The sequence below is a fragment of the Paralichthys olivaceus genome, chromosome 14 (assembly GCF_024713975.1).
Source record: "Paralichthys olivaceus isolate ysfri-2021 chromosome 14, ASM2471397v2, whole genome shotgun sequence".
NCBI lineage: Eukaryota > Metazoa > Chordata > Actinopteri > Pleuronectiformes > Paralichthyidae > Paralichthys > Paralichthys olivaceus.
This window is the reverse complement of record NC_091106.1, coordinates 16696300-16715084: the sequence shown is the minus strand read 5'-3', so window position 1 is coordinate 16715084 and position 18785 is coordinate 16696300. Positions and strand designations below refer to the sequence as shown.

The following is an 18785-nucleotide window of genomic DNA, read 5'->3' as shown; positions in this document are numbered from 1 at the left end:
GGAGCTGAAAAATGTGTGGTCGCCTGGCCATAAAAACAAAGCTATTTTTCTGAGTTCCTGAAAAGATGAAATTTTTTGTAGAGGCATGATTTTCACTCTGCAGCAGCAGTGACGGCGCAGTCTGCTCTGGTGTCGCACCTGAGCCGGGTTACAGCTTGTTTGCATCACATTCGTTTGACTCTATGGGTATCTGATGAGTATTGTTCCTGCAGCCGAGCGAAAAATAATAACAAGCAGATCGTGTTTGTGAAAATTCACAGCTCACACAGTTTTCTTCTCATGCACGGCCTCATTGTAATAAATGCATGGAGAGGCTTTATTCTCCTGTAAACCCCTTGACATTAATGGGGTGCTGTCCGCATGCCAGTGGAAACCTGGCTTTTATAATGGGATATATGGGCAGAGACAGCAGGGGATTGCGTCAAGTATTAGAATAAGGCTGTGATACGCCTTCTCTGTAAGGGTTGATGTCCTCCGTGTCCTTGCCGGCCTGTTATTAAACCTCAACAGAATCCTCTCATCTATTTCTGACCCAGATGAGGCGTCTCTACTCGCTCCATCTGTTTCATTACAGCAGAACGAGCTGGTGGATATTAGCAGGTTTCATAGTCGTGACAGGTGAGAGAGCAGTGTTTATGCAAAGCAAACAGTGGCCTTCAGCTAAAGAGCATCGGAGGCCGGCACATGTGTCTGACAACCCACGGTGATGTGGTGGACGCCACAAAACCTGACATGATACGAGATGTTTCTGCAGAAGAAGATTTCATATTGTTTATTAAGAGCAATGCAATTTTTTTTTTTTTTTTATGTAAAGGTAGTGCATTGAAAAGTGGCCTACAATACTTCTTGCAAAATGTGGTAGAAAGTAGTATAAAGTAGCACCAAATGGGAAAAATCAAGTAAAGTCTGAATACCTCAAAACTTTAATTTCCACCACCACTGCTGCTGCTGTTCACCTAAATGACAAACGTATAAAAACTGGATCTCAACATGATTCCCTCTCCTTCATGCTCTGGCATCACATCTGGGATTATTCTTCTGCCGTGTATCCAACAAAGTGTCATTTCCTGAAGCTAATGTCTTCCTTTATTCCCGAAAGCAGAAAACATTTGCCAATTACCTGTGCACAGAGAACAATCAGGAGTCCGCTTGCTGTGCTGGTACGTGAACGGATCAGAATTTGGACCGGCCGCCGGAGCAGACAGATGGATTTACTATCTACACTGCATCCAACGCTGCTGGCTCAGCACGAAGCAGCTCCTTACTCAGGAGTTAAGTCACGGGACGGGGTGGGGGATTAAATTTGACTGTCGATATGTGGGCAAGCGAGCCGACCGCAGTGCAGAGGAGCAGCGAGTTCTGGTATCCAGCACTTTGCGACAAGCATACAGGTGCCTGCACAGGTTTTAGACCATTAACTACATTTTGCATATATTCTACATTAGTGCACAACCTTTTAAAAGTACCTCGATTCTCTGATTGATTTCCCACCTTCTATTCCATCTCATTGGTTTTTGTTAATTTCATTACGGTCCAAAAGTCTTAACTTAAAATGAGTTTGTCGGAGGTGATCCATCACAGTGAGCTCTTTTTTTATTGTTTAAGATTCTTTACTGTCATGTGGAAGGAGCAGGGACTTATTTTAAAGCTCTTCATCTGTGTTTCCACATCTGGGAAAATAGCGAGTCCACTTTATTATCTTACAACATCCTTTTTTGTGTATTGTTTATCTCATCTGTCTGATTCTCTCCTCGACCTTGGAAACAGCAGTTGATAAAATCAGAACTTGTGTTGACAGCGACTTTTTCCAAGGTCATGAATTAAGTTTTACTCTTAAACCAACATGGTGGAAAAGTCGTTAATTACAGAGAAAACTTCATCTGCTGACGAGTGTTTAAAGGATGCAAAGGAAACAAAGTAGACCAGGATTGCAATGTTTTTTTCACAGTGTCCTTGAATGCATCACCAATGATCCATTACAACATGTTCAGCAATAATGTAAGTTAAAATATCTATGGGATACACTGAATACATGGTCCATTAAATCTGCAGCTCTCACTCTTACAAGATAAATTCCTGACCAAGGAAAAGCAACAAACTTTATGAATTATTACTGAGCCAACATGTGGTGGAGATCTTGTAGCTGCAGGATTATTTTTTTTCCAAGCATCGATCAACATTTCCCAAACAAACCTGTTCCGCTCTGTAGGATGGCTGCTGGCGAGGCAGACTGAGAAACGGTGGCACTCGAGGCGGCGAGAGGGACGTGTGGGCGGGCAGGACCCGGTGGTGCGCCGGCAGAGGGGGCAGGGTGGGCTGTCCCACGCTCAGGGACACCGGCATGGGCTGGCTGATGTGCAGCGGCTGGTAGAGGGGCAGCCTGCGCAGGCTGTGGGAGTGGAAGTTGTGCGGAGGGAGAAGCGGCTCCGAGCTCAGGAGAGAAGGCTGGAAAAGGATGAGAGGATTTTCAGTAACTGTGAGCTGCGTGTGTCTTCTGTTCATCAGTGCTGTGGGGTTTTTTTAAACAGAGGACGTTTTGACTTGTCACAGCAGGAGAAGCACAGGTACCATGAAAGACATTAATGATGGCTGTGATCTATGGAAGAGTTCCAGTAAGACAATAAAGGCGGCAAACTGTAGCAGCCAAATGAAATTCAGCCGTCATGAATTTTATTATTTACACCCGAGCTTTTTCCTGTTGTGACATGTTGAAATGTCCTCAGTGACTTTTCAAACCCTCTCCTCCTCTCAACAAGGTAATCCTGTATCCCCTACAATTAAGTGTAGAGTCACAGAACATGAATGGAAACAAAAATGTATCAAACAATATTAATTCACTAATTCTAGTTTCTAAAATGTGATGATTTTCACTTTAACCTTTGTTCAGATATTAGAGCTACGGAAAGTCAAGGCATTCAAGTCCACTCCATGGACGGTTTATAAAGATGGACGACATATCAGCTCCCAAAACTGAACCTAAAGCTCATCTCAATCCCCTGCTGGTCCCAAACCCCATCTCCTCCATGTTAGTGGATGAGATATGATTAAGTTTAGGTTTTTCTCAAAGATGGTTTCTGTCGTTTTAGGTAGTTGTTATCATTCACATGTGGCAAGTGCAAATTTTTCCAGTATGCTTAGTTGTTGTGAATTATTTCTTGTGTCTGTCAGCAGGATTACTGTATGAATTTAGTAGGATGGGTGGGATATGACCCAAGGAGGAACCCGATAAATTCTGGAGCAGATCTGGAAAAATAGGCTGACTATGCAATGTTGTAAGTCAGGGTGTGACCCTTGGCTGAGGTATGAACTCTCCGAGGTCCAGTTTAAATCTACAGATGTTCTGCTCAGGTCCAGATCAGCATTTTTAATTTTCTACGACATCGTCAAGACTTGATGAAACAATAAATAATAAGAAACAATAAACATGATCTTGACAATAAGAATTACTTGAGGCTCTTGTGCAAGGATTCCTGAAAACCTGAAACCAGAGATATTTTATGAAAAACTAAAATTCCACTTCAGCCAAAAAGCTCCACCAAGTGTGAGACAGCTGATTGGACTCAGTCATATAAACTGGAAAACAACATAATGAGAAATGACGTTATAAAAATGTGAAGAGCCAGACTCTGACCACATGTCCCGAGCAGCTGTTCGCTTTCCTCACCAGAACAAACCAATAACACCCAAAATGGTCAGAAATGGTTTGGCTGCCGTTTAACACACACGCACACACACTACCAAACACACACACACACTTCAGCACACACACGTGACAGTACACAACTTCAAACAAATCAAAACTCATTTTCCTCCCTTGACTGAATCAATCAACTCTGCTCCATCCTCGTGAAAAAAAGAAATCGCTTTATCTCAAACAAATATCAAACTGGCTCAAATAACAACATCACGCTTCTCATTCAACGGAGCAATCTCTCAATTACGATTTCTCCGGCTCCTGTTGACAATAGCACAGTAATTAATATTTCATCTTCTGGAGATAAATTCAGGCTGAATCAATCACCCGCCGGCTTTGTCAACCCTAAACCCAGGCTTGACTGCAGGTGAGTGAATGTATTATTAAAAACGAAATCAAATCAAACGGCCTGTGACAGAGAAGAGCGCACGCACACACACACTCACTCACACACACACACACACACACACACACACACACACACACACACACACACACACACACACACAAAAACACAAACACACACACACACCCACGCCGTAAATCTACAGTGGGTGTTTATGTATATATACTATGTACAGTATAAGCCACACACACACCCTCGTATACGTCAGGTTGTTTGATGGGTGCAGTGACAGACGGGCTGTGGAGAGCCACTCACTTTATAAATGCTGGCTCCACACGGTTTGGCTGGAGGTTTGCGTTGAGGTGTGGGTCTGTACATGGACTGAGTCCTGATGGGGCTGGTCGGCCTGTTGGACTCCACAGATCTGCGAGAACAGCAAAAGTACATAAAGGCTCTGGAAAAAAAAAGATTCCGAAAACGCCTTTACGGATTCACACGAAACCTGAAACCTGATCGGACCGAGACAGAAGTGACAGATCCAAGTTTTTTCCCCACTTCATTTTAAATAGCAAGAAAAAAGTTACTGTCAGAGGTAATTCTTTACTTCAGACATACTTTGACCATGTACTTAAGTTGATCTGGGTGAGGGAGGGAGTTCCAGAAAGTTTTTTTGTCCAAATTAATTTCTAAAGAATAAATAGTGTCATTTAGGATGAATATGAAGAAATAAAATAAAAATCTTCAACAGGAGCAAATCTTAAATCATTATTTATCACTGGAAACTTTATTTTCCTGTGTCACAGTGACCTTCTGTGCACTAATTAAAAATCTCACTGGTTACAGGAACAGTTCATTTAATATTAATGAACTGAAAGTAGAACAGTCCATTTTCTAGAGCATTACTGCCAAATCATAGTTATTTCAGGGAAACTTAATGAAAATAATTAGGAGAATATGAGGGAACTACACATTTGTAAAATAAAGTGTTTGAAATGAGGATTTATTTACATCCGGTTCAGAAAGTTCACTTCAAAGATAAGCTGCATGTTTAGCCGATGAGAAATTGTTGCATTTACACTCATTTTGGAGAAAATGAAAATGTGTTTTCTACACAGATTCACAGGCCAAACGTTACGAACAGTGCACCAGGTGCATCCAAGGTGAAAGCTGCGAAAAACATCTACTGCCTGACTCATGTCTGTAAAAATAATAAACTGGAGGGAAACCATGAAGTGTTGTCATCGAAGTTAATGAGTTACATCTTTAAAATGATGCCAGAAATCTCATAAATGCCAAAATCAAATCCCACTGCTTCTCTGTTTGGTTTCACCTTAGTTTCTCCAAGGTGCTCTTCTTGTTGGTGAAGAGGAGTCGCAGCAGAGTCTTCCTCTTCACAAAGATGATTGCGGTGGCGACCAGGAGGCTGACCAGGGTGACCAGGATTGCCACGGTAACGACCACGCTGTCGGCTGATGCCATATATGACAACACGCACATTAATACACACACACGCACATCTACAGCACAGAACGATGACAGGAAACAATGCAGAGGCCGTTACAGCGACACCTTGGAGAGACAGTTTGTAATCCACATTTCATTTTACACATTTCTCTTCTTCACTCTAAAGCCTCTAACACAAAAACTACGGCACAGATTTCCATGAAACTTGGTGACAGGATGGAACTTGAGCAACAAGATTTCCCAGGAAATAGTTATTGGATCTTGATGAATAATAAAATCAGGCAGATTTAGGGGAATGATATCTGATATCTATGAGTGTGTGAAATTTGGTACAGCTCGATTGTATTAGAGCAGACTATTGAGCCTTGGCGGAGCTATACACTTGACTGAGTTCTTCACTCTAGATTTTAATACTCCGGTCTCTGCAGTGTCATGTTTTACTTGGAGGAAGAGGAAGAAGAGGAGTTGTGCTGCACTAGGAAAGTTACACACTAGTCCAAAACAAAGAGAAGCACAAAGTTTAGCTGATGCGTCTTTGTGTTGAGATAAAGCTGCTGACTCTCTGACTCTACGTACCTGCTACTCTCATTGGCCCGCTGTCGATGCTGCCGCCGAAACCACCTTTCTCACAGAACGGAGGAGCCCAGTGAGCTTCACAGTGGCAGTTCTTCTTGTTGTTGCACACCTGCAACAAGTTTGTGGTACAGTTCATCACATGCTGCACAGATAATTAAATACATCAATAGTATCAGAAAGCATTTGTTTTACTAATAGACAGAAATCTGATATAAATGCTGCACTGCCCGTGACTGAAAGGGTTTATATGGAGGAGCATTAGGATCAGATGTGATGTGATAATAGCTAAAACATGTGTTTGGGAGCGTCCAGCCCGATAGAGCCTCAGGTTTCCAGTGAAGATGTTTGGATCCAGGAGGATTCCCTGGCGAGGTAATGCAGTCCAGCTGTCAGTCAAAGTGAGGGCGGGGGAGGCGGCGAGGTGCAGAGGGAGCTGTGAGGCTGCGGGGGGAATTTACATTTAGCACAGACGTACGGTCAAGTGCCTTCCCTGCTTCCAGGCCACGGACACGTCTTCTCACCGGGTGACGGGGTTAAGAGGCACTCGGGGGCTCAGAGGGAGGTTTGATTTTCAGGGAGTTCGATGTGTGTATGAAGTGAAATGTTTCTCACTGGTGCAAACTGAATCAGTTAATTTCTGCATAATGTCATCTTGTATAAATTTAATGCTCAAGATTCAGAACATTTAATCTATCTTTATATCTTCCTCATATATTTGAAAAGATGTTATATTAATGATCCGGTTCCACCCTCACACTTCACATTCTGCTCTGCTTATTTCTCGCAGATGTCTTAGTTGATGTGTGTAAATCCGTATTGAAAAGCTAAAGTGTCGTAAACACCTGCTTAATAAGCAACGAATGTAGATACCGATGTACCTGAGCACCGTCAATAGCTGCCATGCAAGATAAACTCCCACAGTAAAATCAGTAAATTCCTCTTCTCCAGTCCGGTCTCGTAGCGCTCTTGGTGTTTGAGAAAATGTCAGACTAATCGATTTGGCAGATATTTCTGCAGAAGGGAAGATGCAGCTCAAGTCCACACGCCTCACTGGAAACCTTTTCTCCTTAAAAAAATCCTCTTGCACACTTTATTCTTTACTGTGAGCCGCTACACCTCATCTGTTGTTCAGGAGAATCTACAATGTTTAGGACCATGTCTTTGTTTTCTTACTGTAGATAATCTCTACATGTTAAATATCTGTAATTGACAGTGGAGATCGGAGGTTGCCGAAAACAGAAGTAGCCGCTGGTGAGTGTTTGATTCTTAGAACTAAACAACAAAGTAAATAAAAGATAAAAGTAGCATATGTTGAATTATTGATAACAGAGAAAACATTTCTTGGCAGGAAGTGTTATTTTTTTACTGTGCTAGAAATAGGATTGTGGTTTTCCACCCTGCAGAGCTGCTCTGTATCTTTCTCTCTCTGTATTGTCAGTTGACCCTGAATGATGATGTTAAACTTGATTGATTAAACTTCAGTTGGACGATGAAGAGTGATCATACAGAACAGGGGCAGCTGCCACAGCTCACACGGCTGCGTGGTAAATTTCACTCTTACTCTGCGACTGTTCTCAATTAAAAGGCACTAAAATCAAGAGAAAGTCTTTACTCTGCTCAGCTGGTCAAAGTGACTTCATAGATAAAACACTGTTTCACAGGCTGTGGTGAATAAATCAACACTGAACATAGAGCTGATCTGCGCTTTGCACTCACCCCACGTCCGTTGCACTTGCCGGAGCACTCGTGCACGCCGAAGACGCTGACGTTCTGACACTGCCGGTTCAGGCACACCTGTGAGAGGAAAGAACCTCATCGATCAACAGGTGAACACAAAAAGGAAACGTGCACAGCTGGAAGACATCTGTCTGGCATGTGCACGGTTTCAGTGTCTGTACCACTGCAGCAATACATGTGCACAGTTGTTGTCTGCTGCACATTATCTCAAAGTGGAGGATGAAGTTGCAGTTTGCCTGCATATTCCATTTATTGATATGAGCATTTAACAGGCGATTAAAAAAAACTTTTATTTTACAGAATAAGGAGAAAAGATGTGCATTCATGTTTATATTTTATATATAAACTATATCTTAATTCAAGTTCTATACATTTGTCATAAGGTTTCTTAATCATAATGGTTTGAAAATAACATCTTAGGAATCACTGCTTATAAAAGAAGAAAAAAAATCTCTTCCTAATATTGCAATTGTCATCTCCACAATACTGGCATCAGCCAGGCTCAATAATCTAATAACAGTTTTAATTAAAAACAATCCAGAGTGTCACAGACGTTCAGGAGGTGAAGATCATTAACACCATGTACTCTCACAGTCAGTTCTCTGTTACAGCAGAACTGAGATCAGACCTTGTGACCTCACCCAGAGCTAAACAGAATGGTCCTGATGTGTGGTGGGTGGCATATGGAAGGAGAAAAGCTGAGAGGGACCTAATGAAATAACCAGTTGCCATAAGGGTCTTTCCGACATTAAGAAAGATCTGCAGTGCACGTATGGATCACTGGATTCACTCAGGAGGTAATTTCATTAGGGTTTTCTTTAGGAACAGATTGTGTCCTGCCTCTGTCCTTAAATACTCTGCTGCTCAGTGTCCGAAGGAAGATTATTCAAGTATCACACAGTTGTCAGTGTTTTAGTTTAAAGAACAAATGAAATATCTGCATCCAATGGTTACAGAGCAGGAAACAACAAACTAATTGCTTTGTTAAAATCTACAGAGGGAACAGAAACATTGTGAAGTTGACCTCAGGATGAACTTTTCTGGATCATATGATACTTATTTAAAAATGTGATTTAAAATTGTATTGACTAAGTACCAAGTAGAGTCCAACTGATGTGGGGGCCGATGCCAATAAGAATATCAGGAAGTAAAATATTTCCTTGACCGATTTATCAGCCAATATGTAAAAATGGGAATGATTTTATATGATAAATAATAAATACATACATCAGCAAACATAAACTTATGTACGTACATATGCGTATGTCTGTGAAAAACTTGGTCGGGTTCTAAATGTGTGCTGTCTCTTTACATTTACATAATATGCAGATCGCTCACCATGCCGTCTCCACACTTTGTCCCAGCAAGAACCAGTCCAGGGTCGGGCATGTCGTCACCCAGGTAGACATGAGTCCCTCGACACAGAATCCGTCCTCCTTCTTGTAGCGGGATGTTGGTCTCGATGGAAACTGCATTGGTTCCGATCACCGGCCGATTAGCTCCTCCCTGACACTGGATCTTACCGCACTTTGCATCGCTGCATACAAGGCACGAGAAAACATTGGAAAACACACAGAAGAACACTTTAATAAAAAATGCCTAAAAATGGCCTTTAAATGACAAAGATAAGTAACTGTAGTGAAAGATGAAGAGAGCTGCAGCGTTTCAGTCCTCCGGTCATTAAAGCAATTACATCACTCAACAAAGAGCTTGATTACAGAATTCACCCATAGCGAGAAGATCTTTACGACAATTAGCCAACAAGAATAGCACAGAATGATCCATGAATAGTTTCTTAGGCTCTAATTGCTACTATCTTGTTCAAATTACATTTCTCACCCGTGTAAACCTTTGTTTGAAGACCACATGTCAGATTCCACAATGTAATGATGATTGCTAATGACGCCACTTCAGCTAATCAGTTGTGTTTTGCTCAGTCATTTCTCTGAACCTCCAACTGCACCGGTGCAGCTGCAGTGTCTCACCTCGCATCACATTTGGCGAAGGAGCCTTTGGAGTCCTTCCCACAGTTCCCGTAAGGATCTCCTGCAGAGTTGACTCGCTGGAAGCAGATCCCAGGAGCAGGCTTAGCACCTGCACACAAACAGAAATGAGGAAAACACTACTATCAAGCCAAGGATAGAAAAAATAACTGTGAACATAGTCCAACGTAGCTGTTGATGTACCTGCTCCCCACAGGGTGATGCACTGCTGCTCATGAGTCTGGCAGATGCCATTGTAGCAGTAGCCTTCAACGTTGTAGCAGGAGTGTCCATCGTGCAGATAAACGTTGGCGGGGCAGTGAGGGTTGGCTCCAGTGCAGAACTCAGGCAGGTCACAGGAGTTGCTGGAATCTCGACACAGAGTGCCAGCCGGCTTGAGCTGGAAACACACACACACAGTTCAGTGGAGTTAGGCAACAAAGCAGTGTAAGTAATTTTTAAAAGACTTTAGAGAAGATATATTTAGGTTGACTGGCTTTTAATTTGTGTTTACTCAAATCCTCCATGTTAAATGTTTTGCTGGATGTTTCTACTTTCATCACTTTGCAAAGATGAATGTTGAAGATATTTGCTAAATCTGTCACAATAATCTGACAGAAGAACACAAGGCAGATAAGCTTGGATAAAATCCGGCTCCTCTGGCTCCCCCTACAGCTCGTAATGTAATTCGGAAGAATCCAACATTATCATTACTAATGTAACCTTGTTTCCAATTATAACCTTTACTGCTGGTTAATGTCATTTATTGGATTTGCTGTAAATGTTGCGGTGAAATGCGCAGCCTGCTCTGCAGTCCAGGGGGAGGGGCTTTAGAGATAGTTTTGGAGCTCAGAACAAAGGGGAGGATGGGGGCAGGAAGTTGGACTCATTGGAAATCCTACAAACTGCAGCTTTAATGCATCATAGACTTATGTAGTGCTGCAAGTTTGTCAGAAATGTGATAAGATCCCACTCAGTAAATCTACAACTCTGCCTTTAATGAAATAGTGGTTTAATTCATATATGAGAATGAAATGTAGAATAATTTTAGTAATTATACACATACATCAAAAACCTTGAGGCTCTAGCTTCAGTAGAATATTGTCCACTACTGATGACTCACGCTGCAAAGCAAACTAGCTTTTGTGTAAAGAGACTTGTTTGCCTTGAAGATTAGAGCTGAAACACTTTAAGGATGCAGAGAACTCAATGCGTTTAATCATCTCCAACAGTAAGAACATAAATCTGATGTCAATGTCAAAGCTAAAACTGCTGATAATTTGGTGAAAGGCAACTTTAGGCAATCCAACTTTCCCTGCCTGCTGAGATAATACGTACAAAGTTTGAATGGACGGACCTGAAAAAGTAAATTAGACACGAGGACACACTATTATGAATTCTTAATAACACAGTTTTAGAAAGTTTCAGGCCTTGTACTTGAGTTTAATAAAGACAAACCTCCATCGCACAAGAGTAAGCTTTAAAGATACAATTTAAAAAGTTTCCCAGTTATCAAAAGGATGGAAGTGCATTCAAATTGGGAAAAAGCAGAGGACAAAAAAGAACTGGAAGGACAATGTCTGCGTCCGTTCTGCATGAAAAGTCTTACCTTGCAGTCGTCACAGCACTGTCCGTGGGCGCACACGGCGTCTCCCTTCAGGGTGCATGTGGTGGCGTTGCAGCAGGGGTTCATGCATTCCTGGGACGAGGTAAAGAAAACAAATCAGTGAACAACATGTGGACCTGATCAGCGCTCAGAAGGCTCTCTGCCAGTTTGTCCCGGTCAGATCAAGACCTCCCGGCCAAGGGGGAGCACACTTCCTGTCCGAGGATTCCCGTCGCACTTCCCTCTGACCCTCTGACCTCTGAGCGGAGACAAATTAACTGAAGCTCATGTGTTCTGGATTTAGGAGTTCTCCAGACCTCTGCACTTATGACCCGAGCTGGGTCAAAGTGGGAGCCGTGAGGCAGACGAGCGGATGCAGCAGCATTTCAAGGGACTTCCCCAACAGACGAGACACATTTGATGGCCCACACGATACCAAACCACATCATTCAACTATTCAACTATTCAAGGTGCATTCATATAAATAATAGTTAAGTAGCAAAGTGTAAAGTTTTACCACCATCCCAGGAACATTATGCACAAATATTTAGGTATTTTAGACTTTAGCCAAATCTCTAAAAATTAAAAGGACACATGGGTAATCCGACTGTGGTATCGTGGCAGTCCTCCATCAGAGAATTTAAGGGCTTTCCTTACAAACTGTTCTCAGGGGCCCCACTCTCACCTCAAATTGCTTTCTTTGCCGTCCCTGTGAGGACAGCCCTGAGCCAACGATAAGAATCAGGTGTAACAGGTGGAAGTGTGTTCAAATCTCTCACTGATATAATGTGGAAAGATTTGGCTAATAGAGTTTGACTAATAGAGAATAAAGGAGCAGGTCTGAAAGGCCTTAAGAGGAGAAGATTGTAGCCACTTTACCACAATGATAAGATCATCTGGCTGCTGGCAAAAATCAACAGGAGCCGAGAGCCCACGTAAACAAAGGACAAAAGGAAATGATGCTTTAAAAGACTTCAGAGAGGTGTTGAGATGTTTTTATTTGATGCCAAAAACACATCAGCTTTGTTTTCCAGGTAGTGTCACACATTGCATCATGGAAAAAACATAACTCCCAGTATCATTTATCTTCTCTCAACGTGGCCGCTCTCGCCTCTTTGGCTCTTAGGTGATGACAGGACGTGTTCAAATACGGGAACTGGAGGACGCCAGATTGCTGGATTGTCTAATTCTCAGTTGATGTGTGGTTTTATGAGTCTGGCTGTTTACCTCTCGGCCCTGACGTAAGCGTATTGTTTGGAGAGGAGAGAAAAGGTTGCTTTCATCTCTCTGTCTAAGTGGGCCTGCAGATCAAACGAGCAAACCCTCTGTGGTAACGTTACGGAGGTTATAGAGGGGCAAGCTGGCAGGGATGGAGCTGGCAGATGTAAATTATGCAGCCGGTTTGTTTGTGTTCAAAAACACAATAACTGCACTAAAAACCACCTAGATTTGCCTCTTAATTATAGAGTGGGTGGTCATGATAGTTTTAAATAATCAAACCTATTGTTGAGTCAGTCAGGTTTAAAGAGTTCGTTCACCTAAATTACAAAAATAATAAGAATAAAACAGAAAGAATGCTCCAGGTTATCAGTCTGACTCAGATCGCTGGTTTCAATTAGGATCTGGTTCCCTGCTGGTGAAGAACGCTAACAAAACTGTGATCAAACCTTTTCTCTCTACTTGTTCATTCAGTTGTTTGAGGATAATTAAGTCCGACGCTGACCCTCGTTGTCACATATTTAAATGACAAACATCATCCGTGGCAGGTCACAACAGCAGAGGCAAATTCATTTGACTAAGGCTTAACTTTTCTGTTGTCGTTTATTTATGTACTCATTACACATCCAGTTTATTTACTTGTCGAGGATTATTTGTCAGGAAATACACATCGACAACTATGAGAAGACATCACATCGTTTTTCAGAAAAATAATTTAGTTGCAGGAAGGAAATATGCTCAGGATCTCTCCTTGTGTTCCTGAGTGACTGGTGTTGAAGGCCAGGAAATTGTTTTTTTGCAGAATGTAATAAAATCACAGTCAGACCTAAAGTGTCACTTTATCATTGAATCCAGTTTGTTTGCAAATGATTTGTTTGCACTTTTCTTCAGTTATGTCTAGAAGCATGTTTTGTGATGTCACACTGACATTTGACCTTTGACCACCAAAGTCTAATCAGTTTATAGCAGATTCCTTGAGGATTTCCTGCTTTTCTTTGCTTTATATTTTTACTAAATTGGTTTGGTGCCATTTTTCACATTTTCACCACCTGTTATACTCTATTAGAATTTTTTTTTGACCAGCTCTTGTGTTTTCACTTTTTGTTTGATTTGATTTTCTAAGCATTGTTTTACACTGGCTTTACCTCTGGCTCCCCGCAGTCACACTGCTCTCCCTCCTCCACGTAGCCGTTGCCGCACTTCTGTCCGCCGTAGAGAACCTTGACCTCAGGCATGTTGTACAGACACATTCCCACGCCTTTCTCCAGACTGGCAGCAAGGTCCTTCTTACTGCATGTACTGAACACAGTTGGGAAGGGATACCTGCGAAAGGACAACAAGGTTTACATTAAATTGCTGGAAAAAATACAAATACTGCCCTGGGGTTGTGGGCCTCCGCCAACAAAGGATTCTATCGAAGCATTCTTCAGATAATGAGAATGAGACAGACAGACAGACAGACAGACAGACAACCCCAAAAACATAATGCCTCCTGTCACTGCTGTCGCTGGTGAGGAGGCATAAAAATCCTGATGTGCGGTTTTAGTTTTCATAAACCGACATGATGTGAGGACGAGTGGCCTAAACCATTCTGCTGCACCAGAATACAGACTCACACAAGAGGCTTTTCACACAAACCCGATAGTCCTCTTACATTTTATGAGCTCCAGTTCAAGAGATTTCAATCCTACTCAAAACATAAAGTAACCATTGAATGTACATGAAAATATTTTCTCTCATTTTTCAAGAGGCATATTCTGCCTATAGAGCAGGACAATTCAAACAGGTTATAGAAGGAAAGAGTGTGTGAAGAGGGCTATGTTGGATGCGGATGACTTGTGTGTTTTTTTGTGTGTTAGTGTGTGTGTGCATTTTTGTGCGTATATGAATACAGGATAAAATAGCAAGCCCGAAACCACATAATTTATACTGCATTAATTTAACTGTGTGGTATCACTTACCTGAAGTGCTGACTAATGTCTAATTTAGTGAGGAGGGAAATTGAATGTCATATTGAAAACGAGAAAATGTTGAGGATGGAACTGTGCGATGTGCCAATAACAGCTGTGAAGCCGGAGGGAACGTCCTCCTGCCAGAGTGAGTCTCTGTGAGTCGCAGAACCAACGACCAGAAATACATATGAAGAGAGAGACGCAGAGGGAAAATAAAAATAAAAGGGGGACGTGTAGGAGAGAGAATTCTACACTGTAGTGACAGAAACAGACAATGAGACAAAGGGATGGAGCAACATCTAAGAAATATGATCATGGAATGTTCAGGAAAATGGAACGAATCTTTCTGTTTTAACAGGAGCAGGGCAGAGGGGGGGCACCGACGCCAAAATAACCACATGGAAGTGAAAAATGACCAAAGAGAGACTCAAACCGAACAAAAGAGGCACAGAATGACCACAAAGAGAAGTAAAGTGACCACAAAAAGCCAAAAAAATGACCACAATGAGATGCAAACAGAACAAAAGAGCCATAAAATAAATACAAAGAGATGGAAAGGGAGGAATGAAAACATAAGTGAGACAGAAAGATGGTAGAAACCTTGCTGTTTGACCAGGAGTAGGTCCAGAGGGGAGGGACACGGCCATATTAGTATATGATCAATCTTGCTCCTGTATCAGAGGGCTGGTCTGTGCTCCCATTTGAAAAGTTTCTACACTTGCCTCTGTGCTTAACCTCGTATAAAGGCTGTGTCTGCTTCAACCTCTCTAAACACACTGACACAAACACATAAACCATGTACTTAACTACACAGGGTGGCAACAACACCAACCCTCGACCTCGTGATCTGTGGCAACTCAGAAACACGAACAGAATCCCTGAATGACTGACACAGAAAACCAGGCTTCGTGGTGAAAAATGAGTCTCTAACACAGACATGAAGAGTAATGATGTAGCTTCAAAAAGAGGACGGGTATATGTGGGGTAAACGGGGAGCAACGGCTGGCAGAGAGCAGCGGCAGACATGGCACAGAGACAGGCAGCTGGCGTCGGATGCTTGAAGAGCTCGACTTCAGACAGAAACATGTCGCACACGTACTTATGCAGCGATAGACCGACTGGGGTCTTCAAACGCAACGGGGCGTGGAGAGCCGTCTGCAGAGCCTGCGGCTTGACACAGCAGATCTGTGAAAATTCAGCATGACACAGAATATGTTTGTGGAGCCTGGCTGTGGACAGAGGTGTGTGTGTGTGTGTGTGTGTGTGAGAGTGTGTGTGTGTGTGTGTGTGAGTGAGTGTGTGTCGTTTGCTTAAGGGGGATTTGGCTGCTGCATCTGCATGGATATTTCACTGCTGTTAGTTGACTATAGTGAAGCTCCTCCTGAGGGGACTGGAGATAAATAATGGTGGAGGCATTCAATGGGAAAGAAATCTGATTCTTTGTCCAAAAAATAAAAAGAACACAGCTTTCCCAAGAAAACAGAGAAAAACATCCCTTTCCAATTGTCACCCTCGGGTGAAACAGCCTCGTCCACTTCACTCACGACTGTCCACCTTTGAGTGTTGGCTGCTTTCATCTCTCACAAACCAAAAGGCAATCTGTCCGACCTCATCTGTCCTATAATCCCCCCCCCCTGCACCAAATCAAGGATTGACAGTGAGTCCAGATCAGACTATGAAGCAGAGCAGACCAAGCCCCTTGTAAATAACATGGACTGTTTCTGATATCAGAACACAGGCCGGCATCAGGAGGAAGGAAAAGTAAGGAAAATGCAGGGAAAGCGCCAAACTGCTGATCTTGGTCAGCGACAGAGCCACGTCTGAGGTGGGTATTATCACAGCTGAGACCACGCGGCTCCTCTGCTGTCCAGGAAATTAGCCGAGCGGAGTGTGCAGGGTTCCCTGGATAATATTAGCTTAAAGCCCTGCACCCTCTCCAGGTGTACTCTGGGACTGATTCGGCCGTGTGCAACAGTCACACAAAATCTAATTAGACAGCCCCCGTTTTTTGGCTGTTGCTGCCATTTAAAGGCTAATGTGTCTGTCACATTCTGAGAAAAAGATCGAAATCTCATCAGCGTCACTCGGCCGCGTTCATTTGTGACACTGACAGGGACTCACTGAGAGTAGACTCAGTTAGCTGAAAAAATAACATGTTCTTATAATTGGCCACATCAGACAAAATCTAAAAGAACATTTTTCATCCATTGAATATTTGCGGGGCAGGATAAACAGACTTTCAGAGAGGTGGTACATGCTTCACTAGGTTTCACCATCTGCTCTCTCAGCCGACTGTTGCCATGCTTTCTCATACGATGGACAGCAAATGTAGTTCGGAATAGCAAAACTTTCCAGCGGGTGTTGAATAAAGCAGAAGTCCGTGAAAAGTAAAAACAAAAGACAATTTAAAAGAAAAGAACAACTCACGGCATCACAGGAAGCATTTTCCATGTCCTCTGCAGCATTTGACCTTTTCTGTTTGAACCAAAGACTGTATATAAAGATGGATGACATGACAGTTTCCATTAAATGAAGCCGAATTGTCTCAATCACCACCTCATGGCTGGCTGCAGTAAAGGTCAAAAACCCTGCCTAAGTGGATGGGACATGGGACAAACTAAAAAGTCAAAGTTTTTCTCAAAGATAGTTTCTGTCATTTTAAGTCATTGTTATCAGAGTGCTCATCTTTCTGATAAGCTTGGTTTTTAAGGAGTTATTTGATGCTATACAAAAAACGATGGAAGCGTGTATTGGTTAGTGTGGCTCAATCCCCCGATCGACACTGCACAGACTCTGAATGCCAAATGCACAAGATGGCTGCCTTCGTATCCAAGATATTTTATCCTCATTTCTTCGATAGTGAGGGTTGTTGAGACGTTTTAATTTAATTAAATTAAAAGATGCTTTATTATTATAACAGATGCTACTCATCTAAAAACACAGTACACATGCCTAACACTGTTTAATATTCAACAGTTCGCAATGTTTTGTCAGGGCTGAGCGTCCCCCTGTTGATGCAGATGATCACAAGCAGATACAAATCTGATCATGCAATTACTCAAACTAAACAAGCTCGTGTTCTGCGATTTGTACAACTCGAGGGGAAGACAGATCTATCAACTAAAACACATTACGTTAATGATTTAAAGGTTTTAGTGTTGCCTCTCCACAAAGCTGAGGGACACACAAGAGTTAAGAAAAGTGGAAAAGGTTGAAATATCCTTGAGTTTGTCCCTAGTGAAACACTGAACTCTACATTTCTCAAAATTCCACTCAGAACAAATTATTTCTTCTTTAATAATCTGTGACTCAGTTTTACATGGACATCTAAGTGGACTGTAGATACTACACATTATACAATGTGTATCCGAACACTGACAACATCATAAAGCTTTAAATTGGTATTTTCGCCGGCAGGGTTGTACTTTCTATGATCAAAAAAAGAAAACCCAGAAAATGGGTTTTATGTGTACAATCAGTGAGGTGCCCTTATTATTTTGACTAATGTTGCAAAGCAAGGTCTTGGCAGCTTTAAGTCACTCATAAAATGATCCCTCAGCTCTCACTGAGAGGCAGAGATACAGTGTCCTATGCACCGGGTAGCTTTTCCTGGATCTGAACTCATATGTGCAGCGCAGATGATTCCCGTCAGTTCAATCATCTCAGCATGTGAGGCCGGTGGGCTCGGAGGGGGAGGAAGCGTCACTCTGGATGGAGAGTGAACTGGGTCTGTAAACAGTGGAGGCACTGGCCACATGAGGGTTACGATGGGCTCTTTCTCTTCATGGGTTCTCAGACTGACATCCGGCTGTCTGTGTTGCTCTCCGAGCCGCACCGCAGACTGACATGCATTTAGTTTGAGCTGAGCTGGAGCGACACTTCTGACCTTTCAGTAAATGTTAGGCTGCAACGCTGGCAGGATCCTATGGTGATTAAATATCACGAAGGAAAAAGCAAAACACTAAATTTACAACAAACATTTACCCACTAGCGACCCGACTGTCTTCCTCCCCGACTTATGATATTTTGCAGCGACTCACCTCACTTGCACTGTCATACAGACGAGAAAATAACAAGAGCCACAGGCTGCCTCGCACAGCCTTGACAAAGCATTCACCTCCTGGCCTCGATGTCCAGCCACAGCTCTCCGCTGTGCTTCACCTTTCTTCCCGGTTTCACGTACAGACACAGGAAAGCACTTTTGAGCTCT

At 42.5% G+C, this 18785-nt stretch overlaps 1 protein-coding gene across 2 annotated transcripts in view; it reads right to left on the bottom strand.

The window, feature by feature from the left end:
* adam12b (ADAM metallopeptidase domain 12b) overlaps positions 1-18785 on the bottom strand; it is a 75784-nt gene that overhangs the window by 3403 nt on the left and 53596 nt on the right. The window contains exons 12-21 of one of the 2 annotated variants that reach the window (XM_069538972.1): positions 13769-13946; positions 11409-11498; positions 10004-10199; positions 9803-9911; positions 9156-9354; positions 7797-7874; positions 6081-6189; positions 5371-5557; positions 4356-4464; positions 2194-2445 (exon numbers count right to left, since the gene is read on the bottom strand). In XM_069538972.1, the coding sequence (XP_069395073.1) occupies positions 2194-2445; positions 4356-4464; positions 5371-5557; positions 6081-6189; positions 7797-7874; positions 9156-9354; positions 9803-9911; positions 10004-10199; positions 11409-11498; positions 13769-13946 (1507 nt within the window). The remainder of the gene's footprint in view (positions 1-2193; positions 2446-4355; positions 4465-5370; positions 5558-6080; positions 6190-7796; positions 7875-9155; positions 9355-9802; positions 9912-10003; positions 10200-11408; positions 11499-13768; positions 13947-18785) is intronic. The other variant, XM_069538973.1, reaches the window with a different exon arrangement.